Below are 17,850 nucleotides of genomic sequence, written 5' to 3'. Positions count from 1 at the left end.
TCACTAAGGGGTGGATTAGATCTGATTGAACATAGCTTTCTATGGAAAAGAAAATGAAGCAGCTTAGCATGGGGTTTGGCATGAGGCAATTGGAAATTTCGACTGATATTCCTTGGCCACCATTCCCAAATTTCAACTGATATTTGTTGGATATGAGGAAAATGTCTTCTACATTGAAGCACTGAAGGTGGTGTGGTACTGGAACAGGCTGCCTAAAGATGTGGTGGAAGCTCCATCCCTGGTAGCATTTTAGGCCAGGCTGGATGGTGCTCTGAGCAACCAATGGTGCTGTGCAAGTCCCTGTTTGTTGCAAGGCAATTGGAACAGAAGATGTTTAAAGGTCCCCAATTCTATGATTCTTTGTAACTTGCTCTCTAGGATGCCGGACTGTAAAAGAGATTGGCAGGACATTGATACGAAGACATGAAGTACTACTTTCCAAGATTTAGATCTGAAGATGATCCCCTCGCTTGTTGCCTGTTGTACAGAAAGCACACTAGATAAAAAACAACACTGTTTGCTCTTTGGGTCTCATGCTGCAATTCTGACTGAAAAGGAGTCTTCTGTAAGCAACTGCTTGTTGAAGAAGTTATTTGCTTCAAGTTTTACAGCCTATTCTGCTAGGCTTTTATGGAAAGCTGCTGTGCTGTTAGTTGTGATTAGAGATGTGTCTTTATACAAGACCAAGACAGAAACTTGAAGGTGTTTTGCAATAAATGCTGATATTAGCTTTCAAACCTTTTTAGTACTAAAACCATAAAACCATAAAAGAACATGTTCTGATGGCAAACAGCTATCAAAATGTAGAAAATTAAAATGTAGAAGGTACTTTTCTCACTGGTTAGAGAAACTCCAGTGTAGATCAGAAATTAAATCTTGCTCTATTATGAATATAATTTCTTCTCCCTAATAGTGATGTGCTGTTCCTTAATAAGTATGTGGACTTACATCATGTAGGCTGTAGAAACTCAGAGTTCTTAGTTATAAAGAACTGCACAGCAAAGTGAAATTGGAGAAGTGACTCAAAGCCCTTTGCAATCAGACAACCACTGTGCTTGTGAATCAGGCACACATCAGATCTTTGGCTTGTGCGAATCCTGGTAGGTCTATTGCCTTCACCAGTATACCCAGCTGGATCCCTACGTTATGTTTTTAAACTGGACTCAATTCTTCACAGTTTTTTAGATTATTGGATAAATCTGTAGCATCTTGCATCAGCATTGCAGAAAGGTTTTGAAAATCTTGTTCTGGAATTATTTTTTTTTTTTAAGCCACCATTACACTGTTCCACTGTCACTGATATCACTGTCTGTACCATTTGTTTCTCATCAATGTCAGGAGAACTTGTGCATTCTGATTCTCCCTTTTTGCTTTATTTGAAATATCATGTATTGAGTTTTAGAGGCAGTTTTGTCATAAATGATGGAATAGTACAATATGAACTAAAGCAGAGGCTGGAACTCAAAACGGGGAGAAAACCCAAAAGGCCACATGCTTGCCCTTCAGTTGTAAAATTTGTTCTCTTATTTACTGCAGATTGTAGTGTGTTGTGTAGGGGTTGCATAGCAACAAAATAAAGTTTATCTGTGTAAGGAAATATGAATGTTTCTCAGAGCATAGAGAAGCATAATTTCTGCTGTTTACTGCACTTATCATATCTGTCGCAATGTGGACTGTGTCAGATGTCAATTACAGACTAACTTCAGAAAGACTGTTTATTTTAGATAATATAAATGTTACTTAAAAGATAGGGGATAATATCTTATGTTTACATGTTTAAGATCCATTTCTAAAGTTTAGAAGATGCAGTTTCCTGTCTTAGCCCCAACCAAATTCAAGTAAAGTTCTGTAACTCTGTGGTCCAGGGTAAATTCTGCTGGTGAGGAAACTGATTTTGTTATTTGTGCAAAATTAACTATTTCTAGTTCCTTTGGGCAAATGGGCTTGTATTCGTTCTTTCCTGCTTGTTATCTGAGAATTGCCTGACTTCCATTTCAATCCTGGTGAGTATATACATGCAAACAAAAACAGAGTCAAGTACTGAAAGGCTGTGAGACAAAGCTGACAGAAATGAAATTAGTTTCTGTTTAAAAGAAGTATATATATTTCAGTCAAGGGAATTTTACTAGATTTGGAGACAACCAAATACAATTGCTTCTTGAAATGTTAATGAAACTTTTTTGTGTGTTTTAATTTGTCATAGAACTGGGGGAAGATCAATGAGACTCAGCCATTCTGAACAATGCTCAATCTAAGTAAAACTTTAGCTCATGGTACCTTCATATACAGCTAAGAAGGAAGCACCCCATGCATAACATAGTAGTGGTGGATCTTTCTGGAGGTTGAGAATGTTTTTGAGGTTAATTTATGCAATATAATTAAAGAAAATAATAAGCCTATAGGAGGCAGAGAAGTAGAACAGAACAGTTTGTACATTTTGCATTTGTGATGCTCTAGTATGTCTTCCTATCTCTGTGTCAAATAATGAACACACCATCTTGTTTAACTGTAACATTATTTTCTGACTTTACCTTTGCTCTAAGCCATAGGTACCAAAAGAAGATGTCTTCATAGAAAAATATGTGGTAAGGGAAGTACACTGAGTCATATTTATCTACCCAGAAAGCCAGCAGTCAACTGATGTGCTGGGTGACTGAAGAATATCAACCCACCTGATAGGCTGGTAACTGAACATTATCTGAATGGGGTTTTCTAAACGCTTTTCAAGTAGACAGGAATATTCTGTGGAAAAAAATAGGACTGCAACTCTTAGTGGATTTCTCCACTATTTTGTGAAGAGAGAAGATCCAAAAGCAACACCTGAGAGTGTACAAGTGAGGATCCTGGACTTCTGAGAAAAAAGTGGTATCTCACAAGAGCCAAAGATGTGAGGCAGGTTTTTATATACTGTGTGGAGGTTTTTTGTGTTTTTTTTGTTTTGTTTTGTTTTGTTTTGTTTTTTCCTTTTTCCCCCATATTCAGCCTGTCTGGATTTCTCTGGTGCTGTCAGTTTGAAATATTTTCTGGAAAATGTCACCATAAAGTTATCTTCTTGGCCTCTGTAAGCCCATAGAAGATTAAAACCCACTAAAGAGAGTACAGAAGAGCACAGCTCGCTAGCAAGGCTATGTAGATACATGTGTGAAGCAGAGAGGCTTCAGCTCTGGTGCGGACTCCCAGAGACTCATTCCTAGCAACACGCGCTATCAAAGACAGTCTGTGTCAAAGTGGCAAGGTCAGTGAAAGAGCCTGTGACACTGTCTGAACATCTGGTAGAGCGTATCAAAGCCAGACATGCAAGGAGCAGGGCCTTCCTAAGAGAGGAAAAACAGCCAACATGCTTCTGCAGAAGATCTTGAGTTGCAACAAGCAGGTGGGTGTGTATTTGGAGGAAAGATTTGGCTGTATCAGGAATATATTTGCTGTTAGAGATGGGCAGTTATGTACAGCAGAGAAGAGTGCTGAAGCATAAGGAGTACAGGACTGAGGCATAAGATGGCAGCAGTCAGCTGAGGATTGTGAGACCGTCTCACTTTTCAGATGTAAAGGGAAGGAGATTAGAGTAGCTTTGGGAGGTTTTACATCCTCGCTTAGCCCGTCAGTTCTTTGAAGTAGAGACCTGCTGCTTTTTGAACATTCGGAGCCTGCGCACAGGGTGGGGAATCCACTAAGTAAATAATAGGAGTCATAATTCAGTTCACTTGAGCTGAAGAGCTGTGAAAGACATGATCTGTTTTCTTGTGACCTCCGCCTCTTGCTGTAACTCTGGGACACATTATTGTATTTTGCTTTTTACCCATGGCCAAGTCAAACAAATAGCTCTGGGACTGGTAAGAACTCCACCTCCATCCCCGATTTTTCAGGTGAAGGATGAAACTTGTCTGTCTTACTGAGAATTTCTGAACATAAATAAACAGATACTCAGAGTAACTTGATTTGATAAATGGGCAGTGTAGGTCAGGGCCTGTTGGATATGTAGGTGACACAAAGATGAAGCAGAACTGGGGAAGTAGGCAGGAATGGCTCTGCTTTTCTTGGCTTCTCAAATGGTTTTCAGGCTGAAATCAAATACTGAGAGCACGAGGAAAGCTGGCTTCTTAAGTCATGATTTTGCACTGAACCTCACTGTAAGGATATCTCTTATAAAGCTACTTTTGATGTGGAAATTTGGCTCCAAACCACACTGAAGACCATTATAAATAACCACTTCATCACAGGACACACAGAAGTTGGCTTCCTTGAACACTCCTAGAAAGCAAGTCTAATATTATTGAGCCATAACCTCAGCTAGTGTAAATCAGAGAAGCTCTATTGACTTCATTAGCTCACACTGATTTACACCAGCTGTGAATGTGGCCTCACAATATAGGAAGATATGTCAGCTTTTAAATTCTATCACTGAGTGTTGAAGAAAACTGTTTTTAAAACAAGACTGCCAATCCCAAATTTGGATACTAATGAGACACGGTACTGTAATTGTTTCATGATGCCTGTATGCTCCATTTTGTTTTAATTTTGCATTGCTTCTGTTTTTCTTATCTCTTGCCAAACAGAGGGAGAGTATCACATATGTTACATTCATAAGAAAGATGTTTTGCTGCTTTGAGAACATGTCCTCCAGATGCAAAATGCTTTTTTTGTTGTCATTCAGCTTCTTCCTTTGCATAGGTTTCTTGTTTATGTGCCAATATTAGACTGCTCTAGAGAGTCAGCCTCATGCTTCTCCAGGGCCCTGGAGTTCTTGAAGGGGCACCAAGAGGCTGTCCCAGCCAAACCTCAAAGATCTGATTTCCTCGTAGTGGTTTTCAGCTCTGAAATCATTATTGCAGATGAGCAGTGGGAACTGCGCCTAGGAGCACCCTGATAGGAATGACCCTGAGACCATCAATACATTTCTGTAACGTTTCTGTTGGGTGTTCATGGGGTTAACTTTAGTAAGTAATCCATTGTACTTGCACCTTTATGGTATGCAAGGCTGGTAGATACATACAGATGGTTTGTTCAAGAAAGGGGAAAATAAATAATCTTGACAATGATTAATATTTGTTATTTCATTACAACAGCAGCTGTAAGTTCTAGTCAAAGTCAAGATCTCGCTGTGCAATGCAAAGATGCTTCTATGCCATCAACAGTCTCTGCACAACACAGTCTGAAGTGTGAATTAACAGACACAGAAAAAGAATGTTTTTATTTCTATTTTATAAAGAGACTAACCAGTTTCACCAGCACTCGGTCACAGGATGGAACGAAGTTCCTTTAATGTCATTTTCACCACCTTATTTATAAACCTTGCTTTTCTCCCTAAGGCAGATGGCTCTGAGGTGAACATTACATATTGCAAATACCTAGCATCTTTGGCAAAGGTCCAAAGATGCACTCTGGAACGGTGAGTAGACATGGGTCACAGAAGAGCTCTTAACCTCTGTACTTTTCACTGTGAGAGGAGGGCTCCTGATGCACCTGGGACCATATCTAATACTCTGCCAGTTAGCCAGACAAACTCTGGCTGTGGTGGCTTTGCAGGAGACTTAATATTTCTTCCTTGTTATCTGTAAATCAATCAAACACCGATTTTCTTGGATTCTCCCCAGGCCCTTCAGTATGCTAACACCTTTAGTTCTGTGTACTTACCTTGAAGTTTCCTGTTAGGAAGAATTGTAATGGATATAAAACACATTTTGCTCATTACAAGAGTTCCACAGACAAGGTATTTATGGTTAAGCTAATTTTACATGAGATTTGTCCGGTTTTCAAGATTGGCCATTAATTCTACAAAGGGAGATGCAAGAATCCTACAATAAGCCAATGAGGTAGAAAGTTAACTTTTGTACGAATTCAGGATATGTGCACTTTTCTATTTGGTGAGGCTAGCAAATTAATTCAGCATGCATTTTTACTGGACCCAGAATTCTGCCATGGGTATGAGATAATTTTCATAACAGGTAAGATGTGAATGATGTCTATGAATGGGAATGTGATCAGCAGCAGCATCTCACATACCCAAGCTCTCCTCAGAGTCTGTAGTGTAAGTAGAGTCTAAGTTAGTGCTGACTCTAGAGCTATACATCTACAGCCATCAGATGATTAAGAGTAACAAAAAATATTGAATTTGGTATAGTCAAAATCAAAACCTTTTGACAAGCATACATTTTTCGCCCAGAATCCTGCAAAAAAATTTTTTTGCATGCCCTTCATACAAGAAACTCCACTCTGTAGAAAGAGTTACAAGCAAAGAAGTCTATATTGCAAAAAGAGAACTTGGTTACAGTTTTAAAATGACACAAATATTATCTGGTAATAAAGACATCTGCAAATAAAGAATGGCAGTAACTTACCTCATTTTCTTCTTGCCTGATGACTATAGCTTTTTCAGTGGTTGCAAGTTCAGGGGTTTCAGCTCTGCGTTGTGACCTTACATCTCATTGTGTCCTGCCTAGTGCTGCCATGTCAGCCTTTGCTGCAGCGTCCTTGGTTTTGACCTTGCAAGGAAGAAGTAATAAAAGAGATGCTTAGGATCTTTGGGTAGAGTCTTTGCCACTTGCGTATATTTCCAAATGAAGTGTGGATGTGTGTGGGTATTGGTGGATGGCATTTGCCCAGAAGATAAAGAGATCTGCGTAGATGGGAATTTGGCATGAGCTATAGGTTGCATATGGTGCTTTAATACATTGCATAAGTAGACAAAGCACATCTTGGCAAAGAATCCCAGTCAACTGGTTCCCAGGCTACGTACAACCTAAAGATGTTAAGTAGGAAGCCAGCAAAGATCTTGAAGTACTGTTGCCTACATCATGTTATAAGTCAGTAATATTGTCCAGGGGCTGGGGTGATGGAGACTGCTCTTCTGGAAGTTTTGCTGCAAGGGTTATGGTATGGTATGCAAGGGTAAATAAAGAAGCCTGCTATCATTTATTCCAATTAATCTGTTTGGATGCCGATTCCATCTTTGTCTAAAATGTTTAGGACCAAATCTTGAACTAGTGTAGCTTTGATGCAGTTTGCAGAGTTGTTCTGATCTCTGTCAGCTGAGAATCTGAACCTACAGGTGTCTCTTTCCCTGTCCTTCAAAGAAGCATCAGTTTTCATTGATTTAATTAAAAATTTGTTACAAATTTCTTTAGGTCCAAGATAAGATACTTGATGTTACCATAGAAGACAATTGATTGTCACCTTTTATCAGGAATTATGAGACAGCTGGAGGAAAGTAGCAAGTTCTGTGCTGAGGCCAAGATGTTCTTAGCTGTACAAACTTTACCAAACTGCCTTCTGAATGCTGCTGATATTTCCCAAGCAAAGTTGCCCTATTATAGTACTGAGATTGAATATCAGGTCTTGTTCTTGTGTGAACAGCTCTGGTGTGTGACATATACACTAACATACGAACAAGTGCTTCCTGACTTCTTCACTCTTTATGCTGTCTACCCAAAAAAACTATGCCTTACCAGAATTAAATCTCCCAAACTTTGCATTGTATGTGCTTACTGTTAACTTGGAAGACTGCCACAGCTGTGCAGAGGGCTTAAAACTTATCTCTGACAATCTGATCCCTAGCTTATTTTCTGGTTATGCAGTGGTGCCAGAGAACCTCTGTAAGACCTCATGATACTTCATTAACCATATCTTCTCGTGTTAACCTGTGGATAGTCATTCACAAACAAGAGGGCTGTTCCAAATGCAGTGCCTCAAACGTTACTATTATGGTCCACAACATTAGAGGTGAATGTTGGTAGTATAGCAGTTAAAGTTGCACATTCCTGCCAACATTCTATTTTGTTGCTGTGAGACAGATGGACTTGGAGGGACAGTCTGACGAAATGGTAGCTATCATGGAAGTGTATATGAAGCAAAGGTGTGTCGCTGAATTCCTCCATGTGGAAAAAATGATACCTATTGACATTTGTCAACACATCTTGAATGTTAATGGAGACCAAACAGAGGATGTGAGCACAGTGAGGTGGTGGGTGGTGAAAGACAAGACATGTTCCAGATGGCAATGTGTAGCTGTCACACCATGAAACGAAGAACAACTTGATCTTGAGCATCTTGAACTCATTTGTGGAGTATTACTAGGAAACTGTACTGTGCTGAATTTGGAAATGATGGTGTCAGTGTTAGAATATCACTATGTTGTGCCAGGTGGATCCCATGAATGTTCACACAGGAGCAGAATTTGTATGCACTGAATCAACATGAGGCTGAAGGTGACAATTTCCTGTATTACATCATTATTGGTGACAAGATATGGTGTCACCACTATGAAATAGAGTCAAAATGGCAGTCCATGGAATGGCAACCTGTAAATTCCCCAGAAAAAACAGGTCAAGACACAGTCTGCAGTAGGTAATATATTTTGGGATAGAAAAGAAGTGATCCTTCTGGATTTCCTGGAAGCCAGACAGACCATCAGGTCTGACCACTACATCGTAACGAGGATGAAGCTGAAGGCTCAAACTACCAGAGTCAGACCAGAGAAGACCACAACCTTTCTGCTGTAACATGATGCATGCTTCTGGCCTATCACAGAAAAGGCCCTTTACCATAAAGGTATTTCTTTCGATTTTCAATCCTTTTTCCATTTGTACTCTAATATGTATGGAACATGTCAGTTATTACAAAAGATATAGAGTATACAAAGAAAAAGGAACTGTAGAGTACATCAAGCCCACAGTTCTATATTAACTTGTGTTACTGTTTACTGGGGTGACTGAAAATCTTTGATCTTATATGATAAGAAATAATTTTGTCTGCTAAGTAAACTTCTCTAAGCCAAGAGGCGTTCGCTCTCCATGCAGACTCACGAAGAAAGCCTTCATTCTGACTGAATCTTCCCTGTAATGTACTGAACAGTCTACCTTGAGAATTTTTATTGCCCCTGTTAGAAGCCTCTTAGCTGTGAGTACAAGAAGAGTAATACGTATCTGGGAACATGCTCTTTCCTGAGTCCTCATATAGTAGTATGTCTCAATCTTAATTGCTTTGCATGGTTAGAATAGTACAGTGACTGACATTTTCCAAAGAATTTGAAATTTTTACAAAAGCAGAATGTCTGCATGTCATACAACAAGATGCATCAAGGTAAATGTGTTTGGGGTTTTTTGGGGGTTGTTTTTTTTTTAAATTCAGGTGACAGTTCTTGTAAGTTGTATTCTTTTCTCTACAGCTAGCTTTTTTTTTTAATTTCACCTTCTTGCTGTCTTGAGGAAATGACTACAAGAGAAGTTTCTTTCTTCTTCTACTCAGAGTTGGTGAACACTCTCTTCTCCACTTCATCATCTATTGCAGAGAGATGTTGCTTTGATTAATTTTTTTGTATTATTATTTTCTTAGTTTTTGTTTCCAGTGCTGGCAATAGGCAGACTGTCTTCTGGTGCAGCATCATAGTAAATGCTAGAAGCAGCTTATCTCTATTTTGATACGTTGTCAATTAATTACTGTTCAACTATGCAATCACAGACACTTTAGTTATCCCAGCAAAATGTTCCTAAGCAGCATGGTAGCAATAGTAATCAGCTATAGCAGTAGTTGATATCAATGAAGTCATCACCCTAGTAAGGACTCTGGATTTTCAAATACAGTAATTTGCTGCAAGAAAACAGCATGTAGCTTTAGTGGAGCATCTAATGTCAAAAGTAAAAATTTCTGATACATTTCTGTGCAAATAGATGTGTATGTGGCTGATTATTAAGGAGATTGAGAGAGGACTGGATGTTGTTTAGGAGGTAGCAAAGAGAGAATGTTGAGGTTGTTTCATCTCAAAGTAAAGACATACAGACTTGAAGCTGGAAATATTAAAAACAATGTATGGGATTTTTTTATTTTTTTTTTTAGCAGCAAGGGTTATTAGTGTTGGAATGTTCCCAAGGGCTGTGGTAGATTGTCCATCCCTTGCAGTATTTAAATGAAAAATAAATGAATGTGTTTCTAGAAGATACGCTCTGCTTTGGCCACAAACTGTTGGAGACTTGTTGGATGAAATGTTCTGGGTTTTTCAAGGTAGAAATCAAATTAGGTGATCGCAAACCTCAAAAACCTTCCAAAACTATCACTTCTTATTTTATTTTATTTTATTACTGCTTTTGTGTGTTTGTGTGTGTCTTATTTATGGCAAAATCAGTATGTAATAGGCAAGAAAGATAAATTTTCGTCATTGTTTGACCTAAGCTACAACGCCACGTTATCAGAATTATGCCATTACAGTAGTGATTTAGGATTTTTAAGCCTCTAAGATCTAGTGCTACTTTGTACAAGATCCTCTTCTGGGTCTATTGGTACAACTTTTTTTGGCTGGATTTGTACCTTGCTCAATTAGACTCAAAAAGTATCTGCACTGTTTTCTTGCTTCTCTGACATTTCTGCTTTTGGATTTGCTAGTGTGAGCATGTCAGATACCCACTGTCTTACTGACCTATAGTAGGTCCGAGAGCATAATTCCAGGCTTTGTGACAAGGGAACATTTGTAAAGCAGCAGCCCCTTCCTAATCTGCAAAGGGAAAGCACGTGACAGGCAGTGGGGATTCCATTTTTCAGGATCGAGAGTTCAAGACAGGCTTATAGGAGTCTTATTAAAAGTGTTTTCCAGTGCATGTGGCTCCTTCTGACAGCACCCAGGTGGTTCAGAAACCAGCATTAAGAATTAAAGCTGTTTCTCTTTTCTGCACAACAAATGGTTCAAACGTCTGGTATTTGATTCAGAAAGGAAACCTGCAGCAGTCATGTCCCCTGAAATAAACCAACCAACATTTTGAGCTGCCAACACTTCTGTCTATTACGTCAAGGCATCACAAAGTTAAAAGTATAGTGAAGTAATATATATATATTTCTCTGTAATCCCAGGGTAAATATTAGGTAGACAGTATTTCTGCTTTGTGCATTAAAAACCCGACTGAATTTGAAAAGCCTGCTAGTGCACTTTGGGGATTTTGGAAAGTGTTGTTTGGCCATGAGCTAAGACCAGAAGCTGCCATTTTGCAGATGGGGCAGGAGGGAAAGGCGTTTGGCCTCATTCATAACTTCGCAGCTACTGCAAATATCAGCTGATGAATATTTATGTTATGCCTGGCAGAGGCCCTGAAGTCAAACTGGGGGAGGAGCAGAGAGAGAAGCTTAAGTTAGGAAAATGGTCATCTGAACTCTGTGGGATTTCTTTACCAACGCTTTCCATGCTTGAACAGTAGATGCTGAATGAAATCATTATGTACTGAGCCCCTGCACAGGAAAACAATGTTTGTCAAGGCTCTGTTCGTAAGCACCTTGTACTTTGCTTGAACCTTAGAGGTTTGTTGGGCCCTATAAATGGAAACTTTTCTTCCACAAATCAAGCACACTATAGAGCTAGAGAGATTTCCTTTGTTTAGTCATTCCTACATTGGTGGTGGGACTAAGTGTAAGCAGGATAAGAGGGGGTCAGACAGAATACGAAGTGACGCAGGGTGGTATGGGTATTGAGGAGGTGCTGCTCCAAAACCAGATAAGACAATAGATATAAAAAGGGTTAAGTTAGAGATGTCATTGAACAGACCTGTAGCGTTTGACTGTGTTCAGCTGTTTGTTGGTGTCTGCAGGCTCATCTCCCTCACTAGGAATCCGTATGAAGCAGGGTCTCTATCCCGCAAGTTGCTGCACAGCTATTGAAAAGGAGAAATAGAAAGCAAGTGACCTGAGTGCAGAGCTGGGAGATACCAAAAAACACTGATGCATTCCTCTATACTGTGCTAAACTTAGAAACAGCACATATATTTTGTCGTGTTTAGCTGCTGCAGGCAATAAACACTGGATTAAAATGAAAGTCGTACTGTTTTTCTCAGTGTAGTGCAGTATAGTTCCACAATAATTCCTGCATGTACTGGAAGTCTACAGTATTAATGGGTTAGTAAGTATTGCACCTGAATTTTGAGGAAGAAAAGAACTTTAATGCTCTTCCCACATCAGATATAATCAAACTTGAAAGTAATGTATTTCTTCATATTTGTATTATCTCTGGTCAGCCACCGAGGTAAAAAAAAAAAAAATCCAAATCTCTCTGCCTTCACCAGACATAAATTAAGAGCAAGGAGCAACTTTCACTAATGCTAATGAATGTGACTTCACCATTTGGATGAATCGAGCCTAAGAAGGAAATAAGATGAAGGAAGTAACTGCTGAAAGTCAGGCTGGGTTTGCTGGCCAGGCAGGTGGGTGGCTCGTCCGATCCTCCTTCAGAGCATAGGGTCAGAAAGCAGCAGCTTTCTGTGACTTTCTGCAAGCGCATTTAAAGCTGCTCACCTTGGTTATACAGAAACCCAGAAGTGCCCAGAACGGACCAGTCGCTTCAGAGTCCTCGGCTGCTTTGCAAAGTTTAATCCAGCTCCCGCCCTGCGGGGAGATGCTCCCGCGTCCCACGGAGAGGCACCGGCAGGTGGTGCTGCAGGACACCGAGTATCGCAGCGCGAGCCGCGCAGCGCGGCCCGGAGGCACCCAGTTCTGCCCGCGCGCCTTGGGGCGCAGCAGTGGCACCCTGAGGCATGGTGGGCGCTGAGGGCTTTTGGCGGGAAGGTGCGCGCCTCTTGTGTGAGGGAGCTCCCCAGGGCTAGCAGCCCTTATCGTGACAAGGGGTTCGGCCCTTCGGCAGCGCGGGGTTTCAATTTGAGTGTGCCCGTTATGGAGGGCAGCCTCAACCCCAGCTCACCTCCAACCCGGTGGTTTTGTTCCTGGCGGGTTTGTGCACGCGGTTCGGAGTGGAGGTGAGTCCTGACTGTAGCGTTGAGGGTACTGAGTGAGGGCGATTTTTCCTTGTAAATGAAATTGAAAACTACACAACTAATGATGGTTTGGTGCCCAGCGCCTCAGCCTTGCTACCAGTCCAGCCCACTGCCCCACTGGAACCTTCTGGAACTTTCTGGCGCTCTGTGGAATTCTGCTCTCCCTAGCAGCCGGGGCTGCACCGCTGCAGCCTCTGCATCCGTCTGCACCAAAAACTGTAGGAAACCCCCCAAAAAAGGAGCAGCTGAGGAAGAAAAGCTCAGAGTGAGATGCAGAAACACCCTCACATGCTGTGAGCAGGGTATGGGGGGGAACTCTGTAAAACATGGCGACGTCAGCTGGTAGCAGTGTAGATCCGATGTGTTATTTTCCCTCCCCAGTGGAAAATCCTCAAAATGTTTGCTTTTGGTGTGTGTGGCTGTCCCTGCCTGCCAACCCAGGGCCTGGCATCTCTCAGGCTGACCGTACCACCGAGGAGCTGCAGGCAGGCGGGCGGCGGCGAGATGTGCTCTGAAGGAACCCGGCAGTGCTGCGCAGCTGTTTTTGTTATACCGCTGAGCTGTAAAGTTGAAAAATGATTTGAAAAGCAAGGGATGTGCTGGGAGTACTGGCATGTCCCACTTATAGGCGCTTAGGGCATTCTGTGTAAATTGAACTTTTTTTTTTCTTTTTTTCCGCCTGTTTTTTTGGATGGCTTAATATCACAGTGGTGGAAGGGAAGAGCATCTACACTTCTGGAGTGCAGAGCCTCTTCCCTGATGCCTCTGGCACAGAACTGCACCAGAGTGAGCTGAGGACAGAAGCAAAGCCAGGCTGTTCCGTAACTTGACTTATTTCAGTATGGAGGTTGTACGTGAGATGGCCCCTAGTGGTTGTTATTTTTCTTAATAAAATATAAACTAAAATAAAAAAGACCCTGCCCCCTCAGAGAATTTGTTCATTTTAGTGAGGGAAAAGTGGTTGAAAGGCAATTACTATGTGTTCTGGCTAATGCAACAAGTGACTCAAAGCATAAAGCAGGAACACAGACAAGATAGGCACTTCCTTGCATCTTCAGTTAAGCGTGAAGTGTCAGCTTGAGATGTGAAGTAATGCTTCTGAAGCCAGGTTCCTTTGACTTTGCATCTGGAGTTTGAAGTTAATCTGTAACTCAGATAAGATAGAACCTATTAGAAATATGATCTAGAAGTCTTTGTTGTAGTCTTTGTGCTTTCATTTAGCTGGTAGAAAGCATGTTTCCTGCAGGAATGCAAGAGGATGCTGTAGAGGTGAAGCAGCCTTGTGTCAGGGCTTGCAGCTGTCCTGGAGGCTCCTATGGCTCAGGAAAAATCTGTGAAGTATCCTCATCTTTTCTCCTTGCCAAGTTTTCCTCTGTCACTCTTGTATTTGTTTTATACTGCAGTTTTGGGTTTTATCTTGGTGTGGGGAGTGGGTGCTGACACTCCTTTTGCAGGGTGAGAATTGTGAACTGCCCTTTTCTGTCATGCCTGTCCGTGTCCTTTCTCTAAGGAGTTTGAGAGACTTTGACTCAAAAAGGGAAAGCGTAGATCTTTGCAGGGGATCCGCTTGTGCACGGGATGAAGAGATAAGCTCTGAGTGGAGAACAAATAATTTATTTCAGCTTTTGCTTCCAGAATTCACAGCATGACTTTAGGCTGCTGATGAGGGATAATCAAAATAATAATTCCATAAAAAGTGGATAGTTATGAGAAATTCTGTAAGTCTCCCAGAAAACTGAAGATTGTTTTGAGAAAACGTGAGGAGAAAAAAAAAAAAAAAAGAAGAATTGGACTGTTTGCCTTCGTGTTGAAATGTTAAAAATTTTATATAACTTTTTAAAAATACGTATTCTCCTTTCTCTGTATTTTCTAATACAGAGAATTATTTTGTTACAGGGGAGCTTTATCCTCCTGTTCTATAAAACAGAAAATATCAATTAAGTTGACTTATTCATCGGGATATTCTACTGTCAGTGTTTCTGCTGGAGGGCAGTTGCCCGTGTTGTTTGCTGAGTATTTCTTGGCAATGCTCCAGTCCCACTGCCCCCTAAGCAGGGGCCTGCTAAAGCATGAATGCAGCGCTGTCTGTAGTTCTTGGTAAGAGGATGTGCACTGAGAAGAGAAAACTCACTACTGCTATCATTAGCGTCTCAAGTCTGTATTCTTGTTTAAAAGTAGATTTGCTGTTCCAGTCTGTACTGGGAAGTCTCTCTAAAGCATTATTAGCAGCTTTATTGTTGGTGTGTACTGAGGTGATCTGGTCCTGGGACAGTCTATGTGGACTTGGTTTCTCTCTGTTGTAGGCAATGACGTGCTTGTCTGGAATGATGGATTGTGGTGCCGTATATATATATAAACAGAGCAGCTGTAGCAAACACCTTCTGCAACATATATGGTTTTTGAAAATTATAGGTTGCAAGCATTAGTTTAAAAGAGGCAAGGAAATTTATATGCATTGAGAAAGGGAGTTACGGAACTGACACTCTATGTTATTAAACTCTTCCCTACCCTTTCCTCTTTCTTCGAATCAAGTGTTCATGTTTTTGGACTCTGAGCTTGAGCACAGAGCTATCTTAAGGTAGTACATCTGGAAGGAAGCTTTATAGGTAGATAAACGTTTGTTTTTCAGTGGAAACCATGGGCTGCCTTGTGGCAGCACACTGCAGAAAGTGTCTTCAAAATGTTGGTTAGGTACTTCTGCCTGTGGGAGGGCTGCTAACAGGCTGAGCTTCTCAGTGTGGGGGATTAAGGGAGTGGTGAATGAGTCAGGGCAAGCTAGAGGTGAGCAGGCCTGTCTGTGAGCTGGTGTCCAACAGAAAAGATGAGCTTCCTCCTGCCCCACAATGTTCTGTGACTGTATCCACGTTTCCTTCAGAGCCAGTCATAGGAAGTAGCACGTTCATGTGATTCCTGCTGCATTGTATTGCTCTAGAGGATGTTTTTTCAATGAATTATTGTTTCCCAAAACATGTTGTACTGTGTTTTGCAGTAGAGTGGTAAAACACTGCTTTGCTTATCAGCCGTGGGACGTACTGTGAACGGCAAATTATTTGTTGTCTGACAGAAATTTCACGTGTAAGAAATGTTTTTAATTTGGCTTTAAGAAATGTTTGTTCTTGTCATTTGTTTTTGTTTTTCAGAAGTCTTTTGAGAATAGAAGGAAGTTAGGCCAATGCTTACAAAGGTAGTTAGGCCAATAGGGAGGCATCTAAAGCTGTGGTAGACTTGGCCATAATTTTGTGCAGTTGCTGTAAACATGTTTTTTTAGCTCTGATTTTATTTTTGACTTCAAGGAAACTAATTTAATTTTTTGTGTTGGGCTGTGACTTGCAGTCGTTATCCCTGAAACTGGACAAAACCAGAAAGGAAAACTCACGTCTGGAGGTCTGCTTTGGAAGGGATTTCAGTTTTCTTCTGGAAATCCACAAACTTAGATCACAATATACCTCCCATCCAGGAAGGTGTTGTGCGGTTTGAGGTTTTATTATAGACATTTTCTACAGCTCTACTCGTTCTAGATTTGTACTTAAATGGAAGCCCAGCAAGGCAAAAGCCAGGTGTTTAGGATGTGGCATTGGTGACTCAGTAGGTGGTACATTTCCTTCTCCGTCAACATTAAACAAGTGCCCTTGTGTGGTAACAGGGATGGGTTGCTTCTTGGCTGACATGAGAAGAAAACAAGGTCACTACTAAGATTTTGGGAACTGGACAGGAAGGTCTTCTGTTCTCTGTAGTGAAAGGGAATTAGCCTCAAGATCACTTAAACTGAAAAACCAACTCCTTTTACAAAAGAAAACTGTAAAGGGTTGTAGTGCAGTAGAAATCCCAGCTGAAACCAGGATCCCACTGTGCCTCATATTCCCATAGATAGGAAAATGCACCATTCTTTCTCTTCAGCTACATCTGGACCTAGAACATGAAATTAAACAGCAAAATTTGGAGTCCTGACAAAATGAAAAACTTCTCTGAGCTCAGTTCTCATTTAAAATGCTTTATTGTGACCAGAGGAACAAAAAATCCTTGTTTCCATAAACAAAAACTCAGATTCCTCATTACAGTTAAGGAACAAGTAGCACCTTTTGCATTTCCTGAGTTGCAGTTTAGGCTCTCTTGTTTGAAAGGCCGCAGGATACTTTTAAAATGCGAAAGTTTGAGCTTCATTGCCTGTCAAGACTACAGAAGGTTCATGCTTCCTGTGGAAACTCTGTCTACAGTATTTCTTTTTGCTACATCAAGTTATGATATGGGATTATGAAGTAATAAATTTAACAATTTCAGAAAAAGGTGTTTGTGTTTCCAAATGCTTTGTAGCCTTACTTCTGCTAAAGGTCTGCCTTACAGTCAATGGCAGTTAGGTGCTTAACCTTCATAGAGACCTTTGAGAACCCCGTTTAGCAGCAATCTGCTTAAATTGTTTGGAAAAGCCGACCTGCAGTCTCTCACTGCATCATTTGTGTTATTCAGTGATAAAAAAAGAAATATCTGGGATAATACTGTTCTGCTCTTTTTTATAGACTTAGCCAACTTCTTGACTTCTGTCATATTCCTCACAGAGGATTGGCTGCTCAAAGGAAATAAACCTTTCTCCTCTGTGCTTACTAAACAAAATAAAATGCAGCAGTTGTGAAGCATGAAAGTATCTATACATTCAGGAAAAATCTTTTTGCTACTTAAAAAAAAAATCAAAAATCTGCCAGATCAGAAGCAATAGTCTCGGAACACACTGAAGATGAGTATCATGTGGTTCACTTTTAAGAATGAGAAGAGGAAAATTACTGATTTGTTGTTGTTTCTGCTGTTTTGTTGCTGTTTGTTTGTTTCTTTGTTATCCAGGATGGTGGGAATTAAAAGGTGATGCCTTCATTGGGACAAGCCAATGTCCTGATTCGTGGTACACAGAGAAACATCTGAAAGACAGACCAGTAAAAATAACCATTTTTCCTAATACGAAGTAGGGAACAATGGTTGTAAAGATAATTTTGTCTGTCATTGGTTCAGGGGTAGATCCAACTCAGCTGGAAGTAATAGGTGATCCATGGCACCTGCTAGTACAGAATTACTCAGAAGAGATAGGAAGAAAGGAGCAATGCATGCAGTTACTGGTAACGGTAGT

General features: G+C 40.7%; 1 protein-coding gene across 1 annotated transcript in view; it reads left to right on the top strand.

Moving 5' to 3' along the window:
- HAO1 (hydroxyacid oxidase 1) overlaps positions 1 to 17,850 on the top strand; it is a 390,969-nt gene that overhangs the window by 25,351 nt on the left and 347,768 nt on the right. Inside the window, exon 8 of the mRNA XM_048938310.1 lies at positions 379 to 8,544. Within this exon, the coding sequence (XP_048794267.1) occupies positions 379 to 449 (71 nt within the window). The 3' untranslated portion in view covers positions 450 to 8,544. The remainder of the gene's footprint in view (positions 1 to 378; positions 8,545 to 17,850) is intronic.

The sequence above is a fragment of the Lagopus muta genome, chromosome 2, assembly GCF_023343835.1.
Source record: "Lagopus muta isolate bLagMut1 chromosome 2, bLagMut1 primary, whole genome shotgun sequence".
NCBI classification, from domain to species: Eukaryota; Metazoa; Chordata; class Aves; order Galliformes; family Phasianidae; genus Lagopus; species Lagopus muta.
This window is presented reverse-complemented; position numbering and strand designations above follow the sequence as displayed.